The 13,084-nt window shown below is 52.2% G+C and overlaps 1 protein-coding gene across 3 annotated transcripts in view; it reads right to left on the bottom strand.

Annotated features, from left to right (window-relative positions):
* Nucleotides 1–13,084, bottom strand: part of LOC146220274 (phospholipid-transporting ATPase ABCA1-like) — a 39,854-nt gene that overhangs the window by 22,725 nt on the left and 4,045 nt on the right. For all 3 annotated transcript variants that reach the window (XM_084693469.1, XM_084693471.1, XM_084693470.1), the window contains exons 4-8: nucleotides 11,041–11,182; nucleotides 10,744–10,862; nucleotides 7,619–7,740; nucleotides 6,088–6,279; nucleotides 4,259–4,348 (exon numbers count right to left, since the gene is read on the bottom strand). In XM_084693469.1, the coding sequence (XP_084549595.1) occupies nucleotides 4,259–4,348; nucleotides 6,088–6,279; nucleotides 7,619–7,740; nucleotides 10,744–10,862; nucleotides 11,041–11,182 (665 nt within the window). The remainder of the gene's footprint in view (nucleotides 1–4,258; nucleotides 4,349–6,087; nucleotides 6,280–7,618; nucleotides 7,741–10,743; nucleotides 10,863–11,040; nucleotides 11,183–13,084) is intronic.

The following is a 13,084-nucleotide window of genomic DNA, read 5'->3' as shown; positions in this document are numbered from 1 at the left end:
TATTGTTCCCAAAGAACCCAAGAAAAACATTACAACTATTTCCCAGCAAGGGCTCATGGTGACAGTATAACACGCTCCAGTTAGCTCGATAGTGGTGACACCAGCGCACCAGCTCCTCTCTCGCCTTGTCTCCTGTGTGTGTTTGAGATCCACCCCAGAACGGTTAGCGAGCAAACAGCTCTGCTCTGATCCACTTCTCACTGTCACATGCTTCCCCCTGCTAGCTGCAGCCAAAAGCCCACAAAGAACATATCTCAGTGGGGGGGGGGGGGTGTGTGATATATCTCAGTGGGGGGGGGGGGTGTCGTGCCTGACCGCGTGTGCGCGTGTCTGCCTCTTTGGCTCCATGTAAATATGTGTGTGTGTATCTGGTGTGTTTGTGTTGTTAACTTTCTCCTACAGTCACTGCGTTTCCATGATGGTATCAATTTGAATCGAGCTTCATTCGGACAATGTTATTTTTTGGGGCAACTGCTATTATCCTGATATATATGGCAGTGAATAAACTCAATCACTGGCTGAAAGCATGTCATATCCCAGTACGATATGTGGCGCTTTTTTCATTACAACTAGTGGTGATACAGCCCTTCCTGCTTGACCTCTTCACCCCTACCAACAACAACAACATCAACATTTTGAGAAAGACGGCGAACGGAGAGCAAGGTGAAGCTACGTCCCTCTACATTTCGTGCATGATGACAATAGCTGTACTGCGAATGCAAACTACGCTATTGGCTCGCAGTGTTTGTTTCTGCCAAGTTTCGGTCACGACCTGGGAGGGAGGCCGGCGGGATCTCAAGCATGCCCAAAGACGCATAGTCCAGTTCATAGTCCAATTCACCGTTTACAAGCATGCAATGTCCGAATTATCAACCGACTCGGATCAAGTTATCTCAGGGTGTCGATCGGATCGTTGCCAGACCGGAATTATTCGAACAAAGGTGTTTACAAGAAAGGGATCATTCTATTTCAGTCCAAATAAGCCAGTAATTCAAATCCATGTAACCACGGTGAGTGAAAGGAGTTTTGACCCAGGGAGACTTGCCTCTCACAGCACAAACCTCTCTGCTACCAAACTAACCTCAACCCTGTAGTCAAGACGCCTTGCAAGCCTCTCAAGTGTGCATGTACAGTGTGTGTGTGTGAGGCTTTTATTTTATCCTGTAGAAGGGAGAGCATTGACCGCAAGAAACCCCTCTCTTTTCTGATGCACTCTTCAACGTCACAAAATACAGTCATCGGTCAAAATTGTGAGTGAGTGTGTGTGCATACCTTGTGTGTGTGTGTGTCTGTGAGTGTGTGTGCATATCTTGTGTGTGTGTGTGTGTGTGTACATACCTTGTGTGTGAGTGTTCATGTCTACCCTGAGGCCACACTGCATGGTAACAAGCTGAGTAATGTGAGTAAGACAGCATGAACAGGCTGGCAGGCTGACCTGCAGTAACCTGCCTGTCTGGGGGGGGGTGGGGGAGGTTACTAGAGTTCAGCTCCCAGCTCCCTGCTCCCTGCTTCCTGCTCCCTGCTCCGCCTCCCTCCCTGCTCCTTGCTCCCTGCTCCTTGCTCCCAGCTCCCTGCTCCCAGCTCCCTGCTCCCTGCTTCCTGCTCCCTGCTTCCTGCTCCGCCTCCCTCCCACCTCCCTGCTCCCAGCTCCCTGCTCCTTGCTCCCTGCTCCGCCTCCCTCCCAGCTCCCTGCTCCCTGCTCCCTGCTCCTTGCTCCCTGCTCCCTGCTCCGCCTCCCTCCCAGCTCCCTGCTCCCTGCTCCTTGCTCCCTGCTCCGCCTCCCTCTCAGCTCCCTGCTCCCTGCTCCCTGCTCCACCTCCCTCCCTGCTCCCTGCTCCCTGTTCCTTGCTCCCTGCTCCGCCTCCCTGCTCCCTGCTCCGCCTCCCTCCCAGCTCCCTGCTCCCTGCTCCACCTCCCTCCCAGCTCCCTGCTCCCTGCTTCCTGCTCCCTGCTCCGCCTCCCTCCCTGCTCCCTGCTCCCTTCTTCCTGCTCCCTGCTCCGCCTCCCTCCCTGCTCCTTGCTCCCTGCTCCTTGCTCCCAGCTCCCTGCTCCCAGCTCCCTGCTTCCTGCTCCCTGCTCCCTGCTTCCTGCTCCGCCTCCCTCCCTGCTCCCTGCTCCGCCTCCCTCCCTGCTCCCTGCTCCGCCTCCCTCCCAGCTCCCTGCTCCCTGCTCCTTGCTCCCTGCTCCGCCTCCCTCCCTGCTCCCTGCTCCGCCTCCCTCCCTGCTACGCCTCCCTCCATGCTCCCAGCTCCCTGCTCCCTGCTCCCTGCTCCCAGCTCCCTGCTCCCAGCTCCCTGCTCCCAGCTCCCTGCTCCCTGCTCCGCCTCCCTCCCAGCTCCCAGCTCCCTGCTCCCTGCTCCGCCTCCCTCCCAGTTCCCAGCTCTCTGCCATGCTAACAGGTTGCCCCGGCCTACAGCACTGGAGTTTCCCTGCTCCAGCCTGCAGAAACACCTTCCCCAGGGGGCTAACTACACCAGGCACACTCTACACTACGCACAACCACACTCTCACACTGTCCCCATCCACTAGGGCTCAGAAACACCGTCTGCAACACGGACAGAGCCGTTAGGAGTTGGCAAGGATAAACTGTGTGTCTTAGTGGATGGCTTACTGTCAATCAGCCTGCTAGGGACAGCCAGGGCTAACAGCAGCCAGGGCTAACAGCAGCCAGGGCTAACAGCAGCCAGGGCTAACAGCAGCCAGGGCTAACAGCAGCCAGGGCTAACAGCAGCCAGGGCTAACAGCAGCCAGGGCTAACAGCAGCCAGGGCTAACAGCAGCCAGGGCTAACAGCAGCCAGGGCTAACACTGCTGGGATAATACAGCGTAAACCTCTCTCACCCAGCCAAACACAAGCTATAGAACGCTGTGGAGTCAGGAAGTAAACACAAGCTATAGAACGCTGTGGAGTCAGGAAGTAAACACAAGCTATAGAACGCTGTGGAGTCAGGAAGTAAACACAAGCTATAGAACGCTGTGGAGTCAGGAAGTAAACACAAGCTATAGAACGCTGTGGAGACAGGAAGTAAACACAAGCTATAGAACGCTGTGGAGTCAGGAAGTAAACACAAGCTATAGAACTCTGTGGAGTCAGGAAGTAAACACAAGCTATACAACGCTGTGGAGTCAGGAAGTAAACACAAGCTATAGAACGCTGTGGAGACAGGAAGTAAACACAAGCTATAGAACGCTGTGGAGTCAGGAAGTAAACACAAGCTATAGAACGCTGTGGAGTCAGGAAGTAAACACAAGCTATAGAACGCTGTGGAGTCAGGAAGTAAACACAAGCTATAGAACGCTGTGGAGACAGGAAGTAAACACAAGCTATAGAACGCTGTGGAGTCAGGAAGTAAACACAAGCTATAGAACGCTGTGGAGTCAGGAAGTAAACACAAGCTATAGAACGCTGTGGAGTCAGGAAGTAAACACAAGCTATAGAACAGGAAGTACACGCTGGAGGAGGCGAGTTGTTTTTGTGTCTCTGAGGGCTCCAGCGGAGGTGGTGACCTCGTTAGTTTCTGCTTGTTCATATCCCTGCTTGCTGCTGCTTGTCTGTTCCAAAAAGGAACCCTATGCCGATGAACGAGGTCTGGTAAACACATTAGTAGGGATCTCACACAGACAGCTGACGGCTGACTTCTGTTTCGCTTACTCAGCAAGTAAGGGCATAGGAACAGAGGAGATGGGGGTGAGAGGTCAGTGTGTGTGTGTGTGTGTGTGTGTGTGTGTGTGTGTGTGTGTGTGCGTGCGTGTGTGTCGCTAGTCCATGGGGCAGCTTGATCTACTGTACTCCAGTCTAAAGTTCAGGGCAAAATCCCTCCTCGAGACAAGAGTCCTATCTGGACAGATTCAGTTACCTCAACGTGTGTGTGATTTAGTTACCCCTTGACGCGTGTGTGTATGTGAGATTTAGTTACCCCTGGAATGTGTTCAGCTTTGGCTGACTCTACAGTGTGTGTGTGTGTGTGTGTGTGTGTGCGTGAGGGTGACTGTGCAGACAGATCCAGGTTAAGATGCTGAGATTCCTCCCACTAGTCTCCAGTTACACTTCATCCGGAGCTAGCCTGCATTAGGCTGAACTAAACTGGTCACTGTGTGTGTGGTGTGTGTGTGTGTGTGTGTGTGTGTGTGTGTGTGTGTACACAGCAAGGTTTGTTTTCAAATGTGGGCAGGACAGCAACTGAGGATGTGGCCGTTAAATGTGATTTTCTTAATTAAAAATGTGTGTGTGTGTGTGTGTGTGTGTGTTCGTCAATCACCTCAACAGCCAAGGCTCCCAGGCTTTCCAACAGGACGTCGGTTGCCATGGATACGTCCTGGACCACTTCAGGGTCTGACCTCACATCCTTCTGTTGCGGGGAGAGGGAGAGGGGGAGAGAGAGGGGGGAGAGAGGGGGGAGGAGGGGGAGAGAGAGGGGGGAGGGGGAGAGAGAGGGAGAGGGGGAGAGAGAGGGGGGAGGAGGGGGAGAGAGAGGGAGAGAGAGGGGGAGGAGGGGGAGAGAGAGGGGAGAGAGAGGGGGGAGGAGGGGGAGAGAGAGGGGGGAGGGGGAGAGAGAGGGAGAGGGGGAGAGAGGGGGGAGGAGGGGGAGAGAGAGGGGAGAGGGGGAGAGAGAGGGGGGAGGAGGGGGAGAGAGAGGGGAGAGGGGGAGAGAGAGGGGGGAGGAGGGGGAGAGAGAGGGGAGAGGGGGAGAGAGAGGGGGGAGGAGGGGGAGAGAGAGGGGGGAGGAGGGGGAGAGAGAGGGGAGAGGGGGAGAGAGAGGGGGAGGAGGGGGAGAGAGAGGGGGAGGAGGGGGAGAGAGAGGGGAGAGGGGGAGAGAGAGGGGGAGGAGGGGGAGAGAGAGGGGGAGGGGGAGAGAGAGGGGGAGGAGGGGAGAGAGAGGGAGAAAGAGGGGGGAGGAGGGGGAGAGAGAGGGAGAGGGGGAGAGAGGGGGGAGGAGGGGGAGAGAGAGGGAGAGAGAGGGGGAGGAGGGGGAGAGAGAGGGGGGAGGGGGAGAGAGAGGGAGAGGGGGAGAGAGAGGGGGGAGGAGGGGGAGAGAGAGGGGAGAGGGGGAGAGAGAGGGGGAGGAGGGGGAGAGAGAGGGGAGAGGGGGAGAGAGAGGGGGGAGGAGGGGGAGAGAGAGGGGAGAGGGGGAGAGAGAGGGGGGAGGAGGGGGAGAGAGAGGGGGGAGGAGGGGGAGAGAGAGGGGAGAGGGGGAGAGAGAGAGGGAGAGGGGAGAGAGGGAGAGAGGGGGAGGGAGGGGGAGAGAGGGGGGAGGAGGGGGAGAGAGAGGGGAGGAGGGGGAGAGAGAGGGGGGAGGGGGAGAGAGGAGAAGCGCAGCAGGAGAGTTAACAATAAATAACTATTCAGGTTCATTTCTCCACTACAACGCAATACAGAGAGAATGTGCTGATGACCAGGCAGCTACACTCTCATACCCTGGTTGGGATTAACTCAGTAACCCCTTTACACAGAGCAGAGGACGCTGTTTCACATCCTCGTTAAGCATCGTAGCAGCAGGGTGATAGTTCACATCCTCTTTCTGATCTGGGGAACGTTCCAGAACACACTCTGGAGAGAGGCAGCTCAGTGGAAGAGCATTTGACTGCAGAGTCAGATTGGAGGAGGGACTGGGAGCGCGGCCCAAAACTGCTGCTGGATGGAGAGGAAAACAGCCCCACCACCCTTCACCCTCCATCCCTCCCTCCCCCATCCGACTCTCTCCCTTGCTCTCTCTCTCCCTTCCTCTCTTTCTTCATCCTTTCTTCACCTCTCTGACCCACTGAGAGAACATTATGTTCTCTGAGTGTATCTGTGTGTGTGTGTGTGTGTGTATCTGTGTGTGTGTGTATCTGTGTGTGTGTGTGTGGATGGGGGATGACATACCAGGTTTCTCTACAGTAAACACATTTTATCTGACATCCTTGATTCACGGAAGTGAGTAAGATCGTTTGGGGGTTTGTTTTCTGCAGACGAGTGTCTCTTTATGGGAGATCACAATCAGTTTTGCTCTTCTGATCCACTGCAGTCTAATCCTGCCTGGCCTCTCAACAGTCCTTGGGACAGCAGTGTAAGTAGGTTTGCGTCGCTGTTGCTAGGCAGCCCTCTTACCCGAATGGGTTTCAGGAAGTCCAGATTGGACAGGAAGTGGCTCTGTGCGCGGTCCAGCCAATCACCAGAGGACCTGCAGATGATTTCCTGTACGTGGCGAGAGACGTTCCTGTCGGAGATGGTGACAAAGTCCTCCAAGGATGAGCCGTTACACATGTCCTTGAGATGGACACCAAAGCCTCGGATCAAAACCTGGATGGGGGGAGGGGGAGGGGGGAGTAGGGGGAGGAGGGGGAGGAGGGGGGAAGGGGGAGGGGGGAGGATGGGGGAGGGGGGGGGACAGTATAAATGGAGGTTCAGTTAGGAACAGGAAGTTGTATGTTGTGAGATTGTGGTAGCACGCTAAACTGAAGGCTAGTCCAGGCGTGAGCTTTGTCAGCTTTCAACAAAAGCAAGTCTGAGCGTTCCTGCCACTGGTAAATCTAGGTGACAGACACTCAAGTGCTTAGGGTCGTTTCATCCCGGCAGTTCTAGAACCTTCTTGAAACATTGTGCAGCAGTTCTGGAATGTTTGCATGAGGAATCGTGTTCTCTCGCCACAAGCAGTAACTAACCATAACACCCAATAACAGATGTCTGGCGGTTAGACAGCCATCATAATCTCAAGTTTATAGTTTATCAGCCACGTGTAACAAGTTTTAGACACTGAAATTCTCGGGCCTTCCTCTCCTTTCAGAAGAATGCCTTGCTTAGATAGAGGTATTATAATGAGAGTACTTAGAGCCCATTAGGAAAGCTGCTATACTCGTTCCAGTATCCAACCTGATGAAAACTGTTCTGTACTATGGGACTAAAACTCTAAATGTCCCTTTGGATTAAAACATCCAGATGCTACCAGCTAAATGAATACATTAGTTTGGGGTTTTATTGGATCATGAAAGCGCCCAAACGCTGTCCTGCTCCGAGCCCCCTCTAGTGGGACACACCAAACAACACAAAGCCCCCAGCTGAACGCCTCTGAACCCATATACAGCATGTGGAGGTCATTAGGGGCAGAGAGAGGCAGAGAGAGAGGCAGAGAGAGAGGGAGACAGCCAAAATGATAGAGCAGAGAGAGAATAACAATGAGAGAGGATAGAGAGAGAGGGAGGGGGAGAGAGGGAGGGAGAGAGAGAGAGGGAGAGAGCCAAAATGATAGAGCAGAGAGAGAATAACAATGAGAGAGGATAGAGAGAGAGGGAGGGGGAGAGAGGGAGTGAGAGAGAGAGAGAGAGAGAGAGAGAGAGAGAGAGAGAGAGAAAATGATAGAGCAGAGAGAGAATAACAATGAGAGAGGATAGAGAGAGAGGGAGGGGGAGAGAGGGAGTGAGAGAGAAAAAGATAGAGAGGGAGGTGGAGAGAGGGAGTGAGAGAGAGAAAGAGAGAGAGAGGGAGAGAGAGAGAGACACAGAGAGTGAGAGGGGGAGAGAGAGACAAATGAGATGAGAACCACAAACACCAATTACGGTGTGAGCCCCCTTCATGGCTGCATTCCTGGGTGTTCAAAGAAAGGCTGGTTCCAGGGGGCGCTAGAGAGGCCTCTGCGGCGTACCTGCTCCAGGTTGACGTCGGCCTCCACGATGTGCTTGACGGCGTGGTGAGACAGGGACGCGTTGTGATGGAGGAACAGCGACAGGGTCTCCTCGTCTCGCAGGAAGTCTTTCAGCTTGAATCCTGATGACATTACAGGAAACAGGAAGCTGTCATTAGACACGTTTAAATGATACTGGACTGTCGATTTGGAAAAGTGAATGGCGTGAGTCAATTAATGAAATGTAGTGTAAAATTATATTTTTAATGAACTGTTTCCAGGGTTACGTTAGAGAGTGCAGCCCATAACCTTGTACTGAATCAACCAAACACAACTGTAACCACATCCTTACACACAGCTAATGAAGCTTAGGGATGGAACTTGTTCTCCCAGAACATCCATTAAAAGACTCGTCATCCTTCAAACCAAACATCCTCTCTCCCTCTCTCCCTCTCTCCCTCTCTCCCTCCCTCCCTCTCTCCCTCCCTCTCTCCCTCCCTCTCTCTCTCTCTCTCTCTCTCCCCCTCCCTCCCTCCCTCCCTCCCTCCGTCCCTCCGTCCCTCCCTCCCTCCGTCCCTCCGTCCCTCCCTCCCTCCCTCCGTCCCTCCGTCCCTCCCTCCCTCCGTCCCTCCGTCCCTCCGTCCCACCCTCCCTCCCTCCCTCCCTCCCTCCCTCCGTCCCTCCCTCCGTCCCTCCCTCCGTCCCTCCCTCCCTCCCTCCCTCCCTCCGTCCCTCCGTCCCTCCGTCCCTCCCTCCCTCCCTCCCTCCGTCCCTCCGTCCCTCCCTCCCTCCGTCCCTCCGTCCCTCCCTCCCTCCGTCCCTCCCTCCCTCCCTCCCTCCCTCCGTCCCTCCCTCCCTCCCTCCCTCCCTCCCCTCCCTCCCTCCCTCCCTCCCTCCCTCCCTCCCTCCCTCCCTCCCTCCCTCCCTCCCTCCCTCCCTCCCCACACCAGGTCATCAGCTCCAGACAGAGATCCTGTTCAAGAAGCTTCTTTAGTAAATAAATCATCAGAATACCAATGACATGGTGGGAGGATAATGGACCAGCACATGAAATGATGAACTTGTGCAAGTACAGTGGGTTTGGTCTGTCGGGGCTGTGTGTGTGTGTGTGTGTGTGTGTGCCAAGAACCGGTTATTCCCAGTCTTTCCTTCCTTCTCTCTTTCTCACACACACACACACTCTGACCTCAGACAGAGCCCATTGTACACTGTGTGTGTGTGTGTGTGAGAGAGAGAGAGAGAGAGAGAGAGAGAGAGAGAGAGAGAGAGAGAGAGAGAGAGAGAGAGAGAGAGAGAGAGAGAGAGAGAGAGAGAGAGAGAGAGAGAGAGAGAGAGAGAGAGAGAGAGAGAGAGAGAGAGAGAGAGACAGAGAGAGAGAGAGAGAGAGAGAGAGAGAGCATTCCAGGGAAGTCATCTCCTCATGCAGTGCCCAGTTTGACTCAGCTCCCTCCTGGACCACAATGTACCAGGACAAGGTCACTACAGGTCGTTCACCTCCGGCCCAAATACCAGCTCAACTCTGCCCAAGTCATTTGTTCTATTACCAACACCACCCTTACTCCACAACTCTTCCCACGTTCACCACCCTCACTCCCACCCTCACTCTCAACAACTGCCCAATTTCACCAGAAACCTCCCCACCCTTATAGCTGTGGGGAACTGGACTGCAGTTTAGAAAATGGCACCCCAAACCATCATTTTACTTTTGAATAACTTGAATAAGTTCTATTCTGTTCTGTTTGGTTCTGTCCTATCCTACTGTATGTGAGGCGTCTCCTCGTGTTTCCTGGTCTGTGTGACATACAGCAGACAGGATACACTGCTGACTTCCCCGGAGAGACAAGGAGATCGCTGCATGTCCCTGAGTGTGTGTGTCTCTCTGTGTGTGTGTGTCTCTCTGTGTGTGTGTGTCTCTCTGTGTGTGTGTCTCTGTGTGTGTGTGTGTGTGTCACTGTGTGTGTGTGTGACACACCCTTGAGAAATAGGTAAACATCCAGGGGAGTGTTAACGAGGCTTAATCACCATCCCCGAGGGAAACCTCCACCGCCCAGACTGCATTGCAGCAGATGAGCCCTCTGGAATGATGGTTTAACTCTGGAGCAACAGGCCAGATTATAGATTCCCACCGCCGCAATCCACCTCGTTACGAACGAACATGCCCTTCTAAATAACGCCAGAGATGAGCTGTGATCAGGTCGAGCAAAGGTAATAAGGACCAATAAGGAAGTATCAGATTTGCATCATTTCCTTGATGCTTTTGGGGCGTGAGGATGGGGGAGGATGACCTTAGATTGGAAGTGTCCTGCTTACAAGATCTCCTGGATAAACACTCACATATCCCCAGCAAACACTGTTTCAATCCCATCAAGTATAATTATCCAGTCTTTTTAAAAGGCTTCTCTCGCTTTTAACTAGGCACTGGCTGGATAACATGACTTGCTTTTCACTTGCTTTATTTACTGAATGGATATAAACATGACTGGACCGGAATTGACAATCATGCAGTTATGCTCACCCAGTTTTCATGACGCAAGATGCTAGATAAGATTCTAGATACTTCTGGCACAGGAAGTAGTCATAACCCAGGATGGGAGGACAGGAAGTGGGGGAACTCTCCAAACAAAAATGTATTTTTATCTGTTATATTTATTCGAGAACATAACCCTTTTTCTAGGCTAAATAATGAAATGGTCTAAGAATGGAATGCTGTGTGTTGGTCAATGCCCTTGGTTACAACACAACGAAGAATGATTTTATGCAAAGGTTTCATTAAATAAATAATAAAACATTTTAAAAGTGTTACGCAGCCCTCATTGTTTGGCAGACGTGAAGGAGACGTGAGGAACCAAATCAAGGTCAATGCTGGCTGGACTCTAGCCTGTACAGTCTCTCACTTTCAACCTTATACAGATTAGGAATGTTAATCATCAACCATATTATTTAGACTGAAGATGAACCTGACTCAAATAACCAGCTAGTAATCTGGCTCAGCATCATTAAAACCAGGTGTGTTGGAGCAGGGAAACATCTAGAACATGCAGGGCAGGGGTCCCTGAGGACCAGGGTTGAGAGAGGCTGATCTAAAAGTATGAAATCATCCCAGTTCTCCGTGCCTCGGTAGCAGGGAGGAAGGTGGTGGTTCTGACCTTTGGTGTTCCTCTGCATCTTCTTGAGAGCCCGGACCAGCCCCTTGTAGCCCTGCAGGCTGCGGTCGTTCTGGCTGTAGAGCAAGATCTTCTTAGCATCGTTGAACAGACGGGAGATTCTGGGAGGAAGGATGGAAAGGACAAGAGATTTATCTCAAGTTATTCAGAGTATCTTCTTTTTTTTTTTTTTTTTTTTTACAAATTATTGAAGACAGATTTGTGTGTGTGTGCGTGCGTTTGTGTGTGTGCGTGTGTGTGTGTGTGCATGTGTGCGTGTGTGTGTGCGTGTGTGCTCACATAGAGTCGTTGAAGTTGCCCACCACCCCCGGCGTCTCTCCAGGTGTGGGGTAACGGAAGCAGGGGTTGTTGGCGTTGCAGATGATGCCCTGTACCCATGGCAACGTGCCCGCGGAGGGCATTGGCTTGTTGGGGAAGTGACCTGGAGGGCAGAGGAGGGGCAGAGGTTGTAAGACCAGGGGTCAGAGGTCGTGAGACCAGGGGTCAGATGTCGTGAGACCAGGGGTGAGGGGTCGTTGTCAGCCGTATCAACCAAAAACATGAAAAAATCCTGTATTTTGTAAACCTGGAAATCAAATTCTTGACTAAACTGGTTCTGATTGAACCCCGGGCTTCTGATGTATCCTGTGGTCACCTGGTTCACGAGAGCCTCGTCAAGCAGAGACCTCTCGCCTCGTTCCCCTGACGCGCCAGTGAGGTGACCAACGAGGTCATCTGAGTTTACTGAACTGAAGGTCACGAGGGGGGAGCACAGCTCAGTGTCAGAGCATTTGGACGCAGATCAAGAGGTCCCAGGTTCAAATCCCCCCCACACCCTCGTACGTCTCCTTGGACAAAAGCCTCTGCTGAACAAACACCCTTTGGTACATTATAAGGGACTTTTATAGAGGAAAGGTCAAACTTGGTGGTTATCTTATCAGAGCTGCTCCACAGTAGCTGGTGCTGCTGTATTTGGCCTTGGGGGCAAACCCCCATCTGGCAGCCCAGATAGAGGGGTGTGTACCGGAGAAACGCTGAACCAGTCTGGGGCAGTGCTAGTGGGCAAAACTCAGACGTGTTTCAAGACTGCGTTGTCTTATGATAAGAGCGTGAGTGGTTAGGATTAGGAAGCAGGAGACTGAACTCTAACGATGGTGTTTGTTTTAGCAGTGTTACCTTCTGAAGTTACGGTGGATGTAAAAAATAAATAATTGGGGGCGGGGGGTTAATGTTTTTAAAATACGCCTAGTGCATTTTTTACACACTCGCACACTGAAAGTGCGAACCTGTTCTACATATGGACCCACCTAAAGGTCACCTGTAAGGTTTGAGTCTTCTTCAACACCAGATCGACTGTAACTCAACAGCATGATAGGAATGCACACTCTCTTACTAGAAGGTTTTCTGGAGAAATGTAACACCGTAAAATGGATTTATCTTTAACCTTGTTATGACGGCCTTGGTTGCCCTCTTTGAATGAAGCAACATCCCATAAACTATTACCTCTCACACAGTTAACATTTATTTTGAATGAGGACTATTTTCTAGGTTGTTTGTGTTCCCTATTTCATTTATTTAGAGAAATTAACTAAGTTAAACTTGCTTTATGGAACCAAATCAACTGGAAATGAGGCAGATTAACCGAAATAAGCCTGGGCATATTTTGTAAACTCACTCTATAGACCAGGGCCCCGGTCACATATTCATCTAACAAAATTACTTATTGTTTTTGTTTGGCTTCGACTGGTGTGTGTGTGTGTGCCAGCAATTGGGGCAATGCAATGTCGAAAGAAACACAAATATTGACTAATCGTGTGGGCTGATGGTCTCCAAGACAACAGTGTGGAGGAGGGCTGACCTTGATGTTCCGGCTGCAAAGGACAGCTTCCGCTAAAAGGCTCTACAGCCACTCTTAGGTGTTCATCTGCTGCTGTGCAGGTTGGGTTACCATCAGACAAACACAGTCTGGCTCTTGACTGAGCAACAGGGAGGAGTGAATGAGGAACTTTGTTAACTTTTTTATTCCCCCCTTTAAGACAATCTTGACGGTCAGTTCTCTGGGATGAAACCCCACCTGGGTGAGAATCTCCAGTATTCTGTAACAAAGTATTCTGCTCTTCTGTGTACAAACATTTAGCTGTGGCTGCTGTTAGTGTCTCTGTAACGGCTTGGAGAACAACAAGCTCTTGTGGCTGATAACATGGAGAGGTCACGTCCTTAGGCAGGCTGGGTCTGGACGTGTGTGACTGGTCTAGCTAGATCTGTGCTGCAGAACCAGGATCGGGTCTGAACCGTCAGCCGGTCTCATATTTGACAGGTTACGAACAAAAGCCACGTGAGGATA

Source organism: Hypomesus nipponensis, chromosome 27 (assembly GCF_054491055.1).
Source record: "Hypomesus nipponensis isolate SF chromosome 27, ASM5449105v1, whole genome shotgun sequence".
Lineage (NCBI taxonomy): Eukaryota > Metazoa > Chordata > Actinopteri > Osmeriformes > Osmeridae > Hypomesus > Hypomesus nipponensis.
This window is presented reverse-complemented; position numbering and strand designations above follow the sequence as displayed.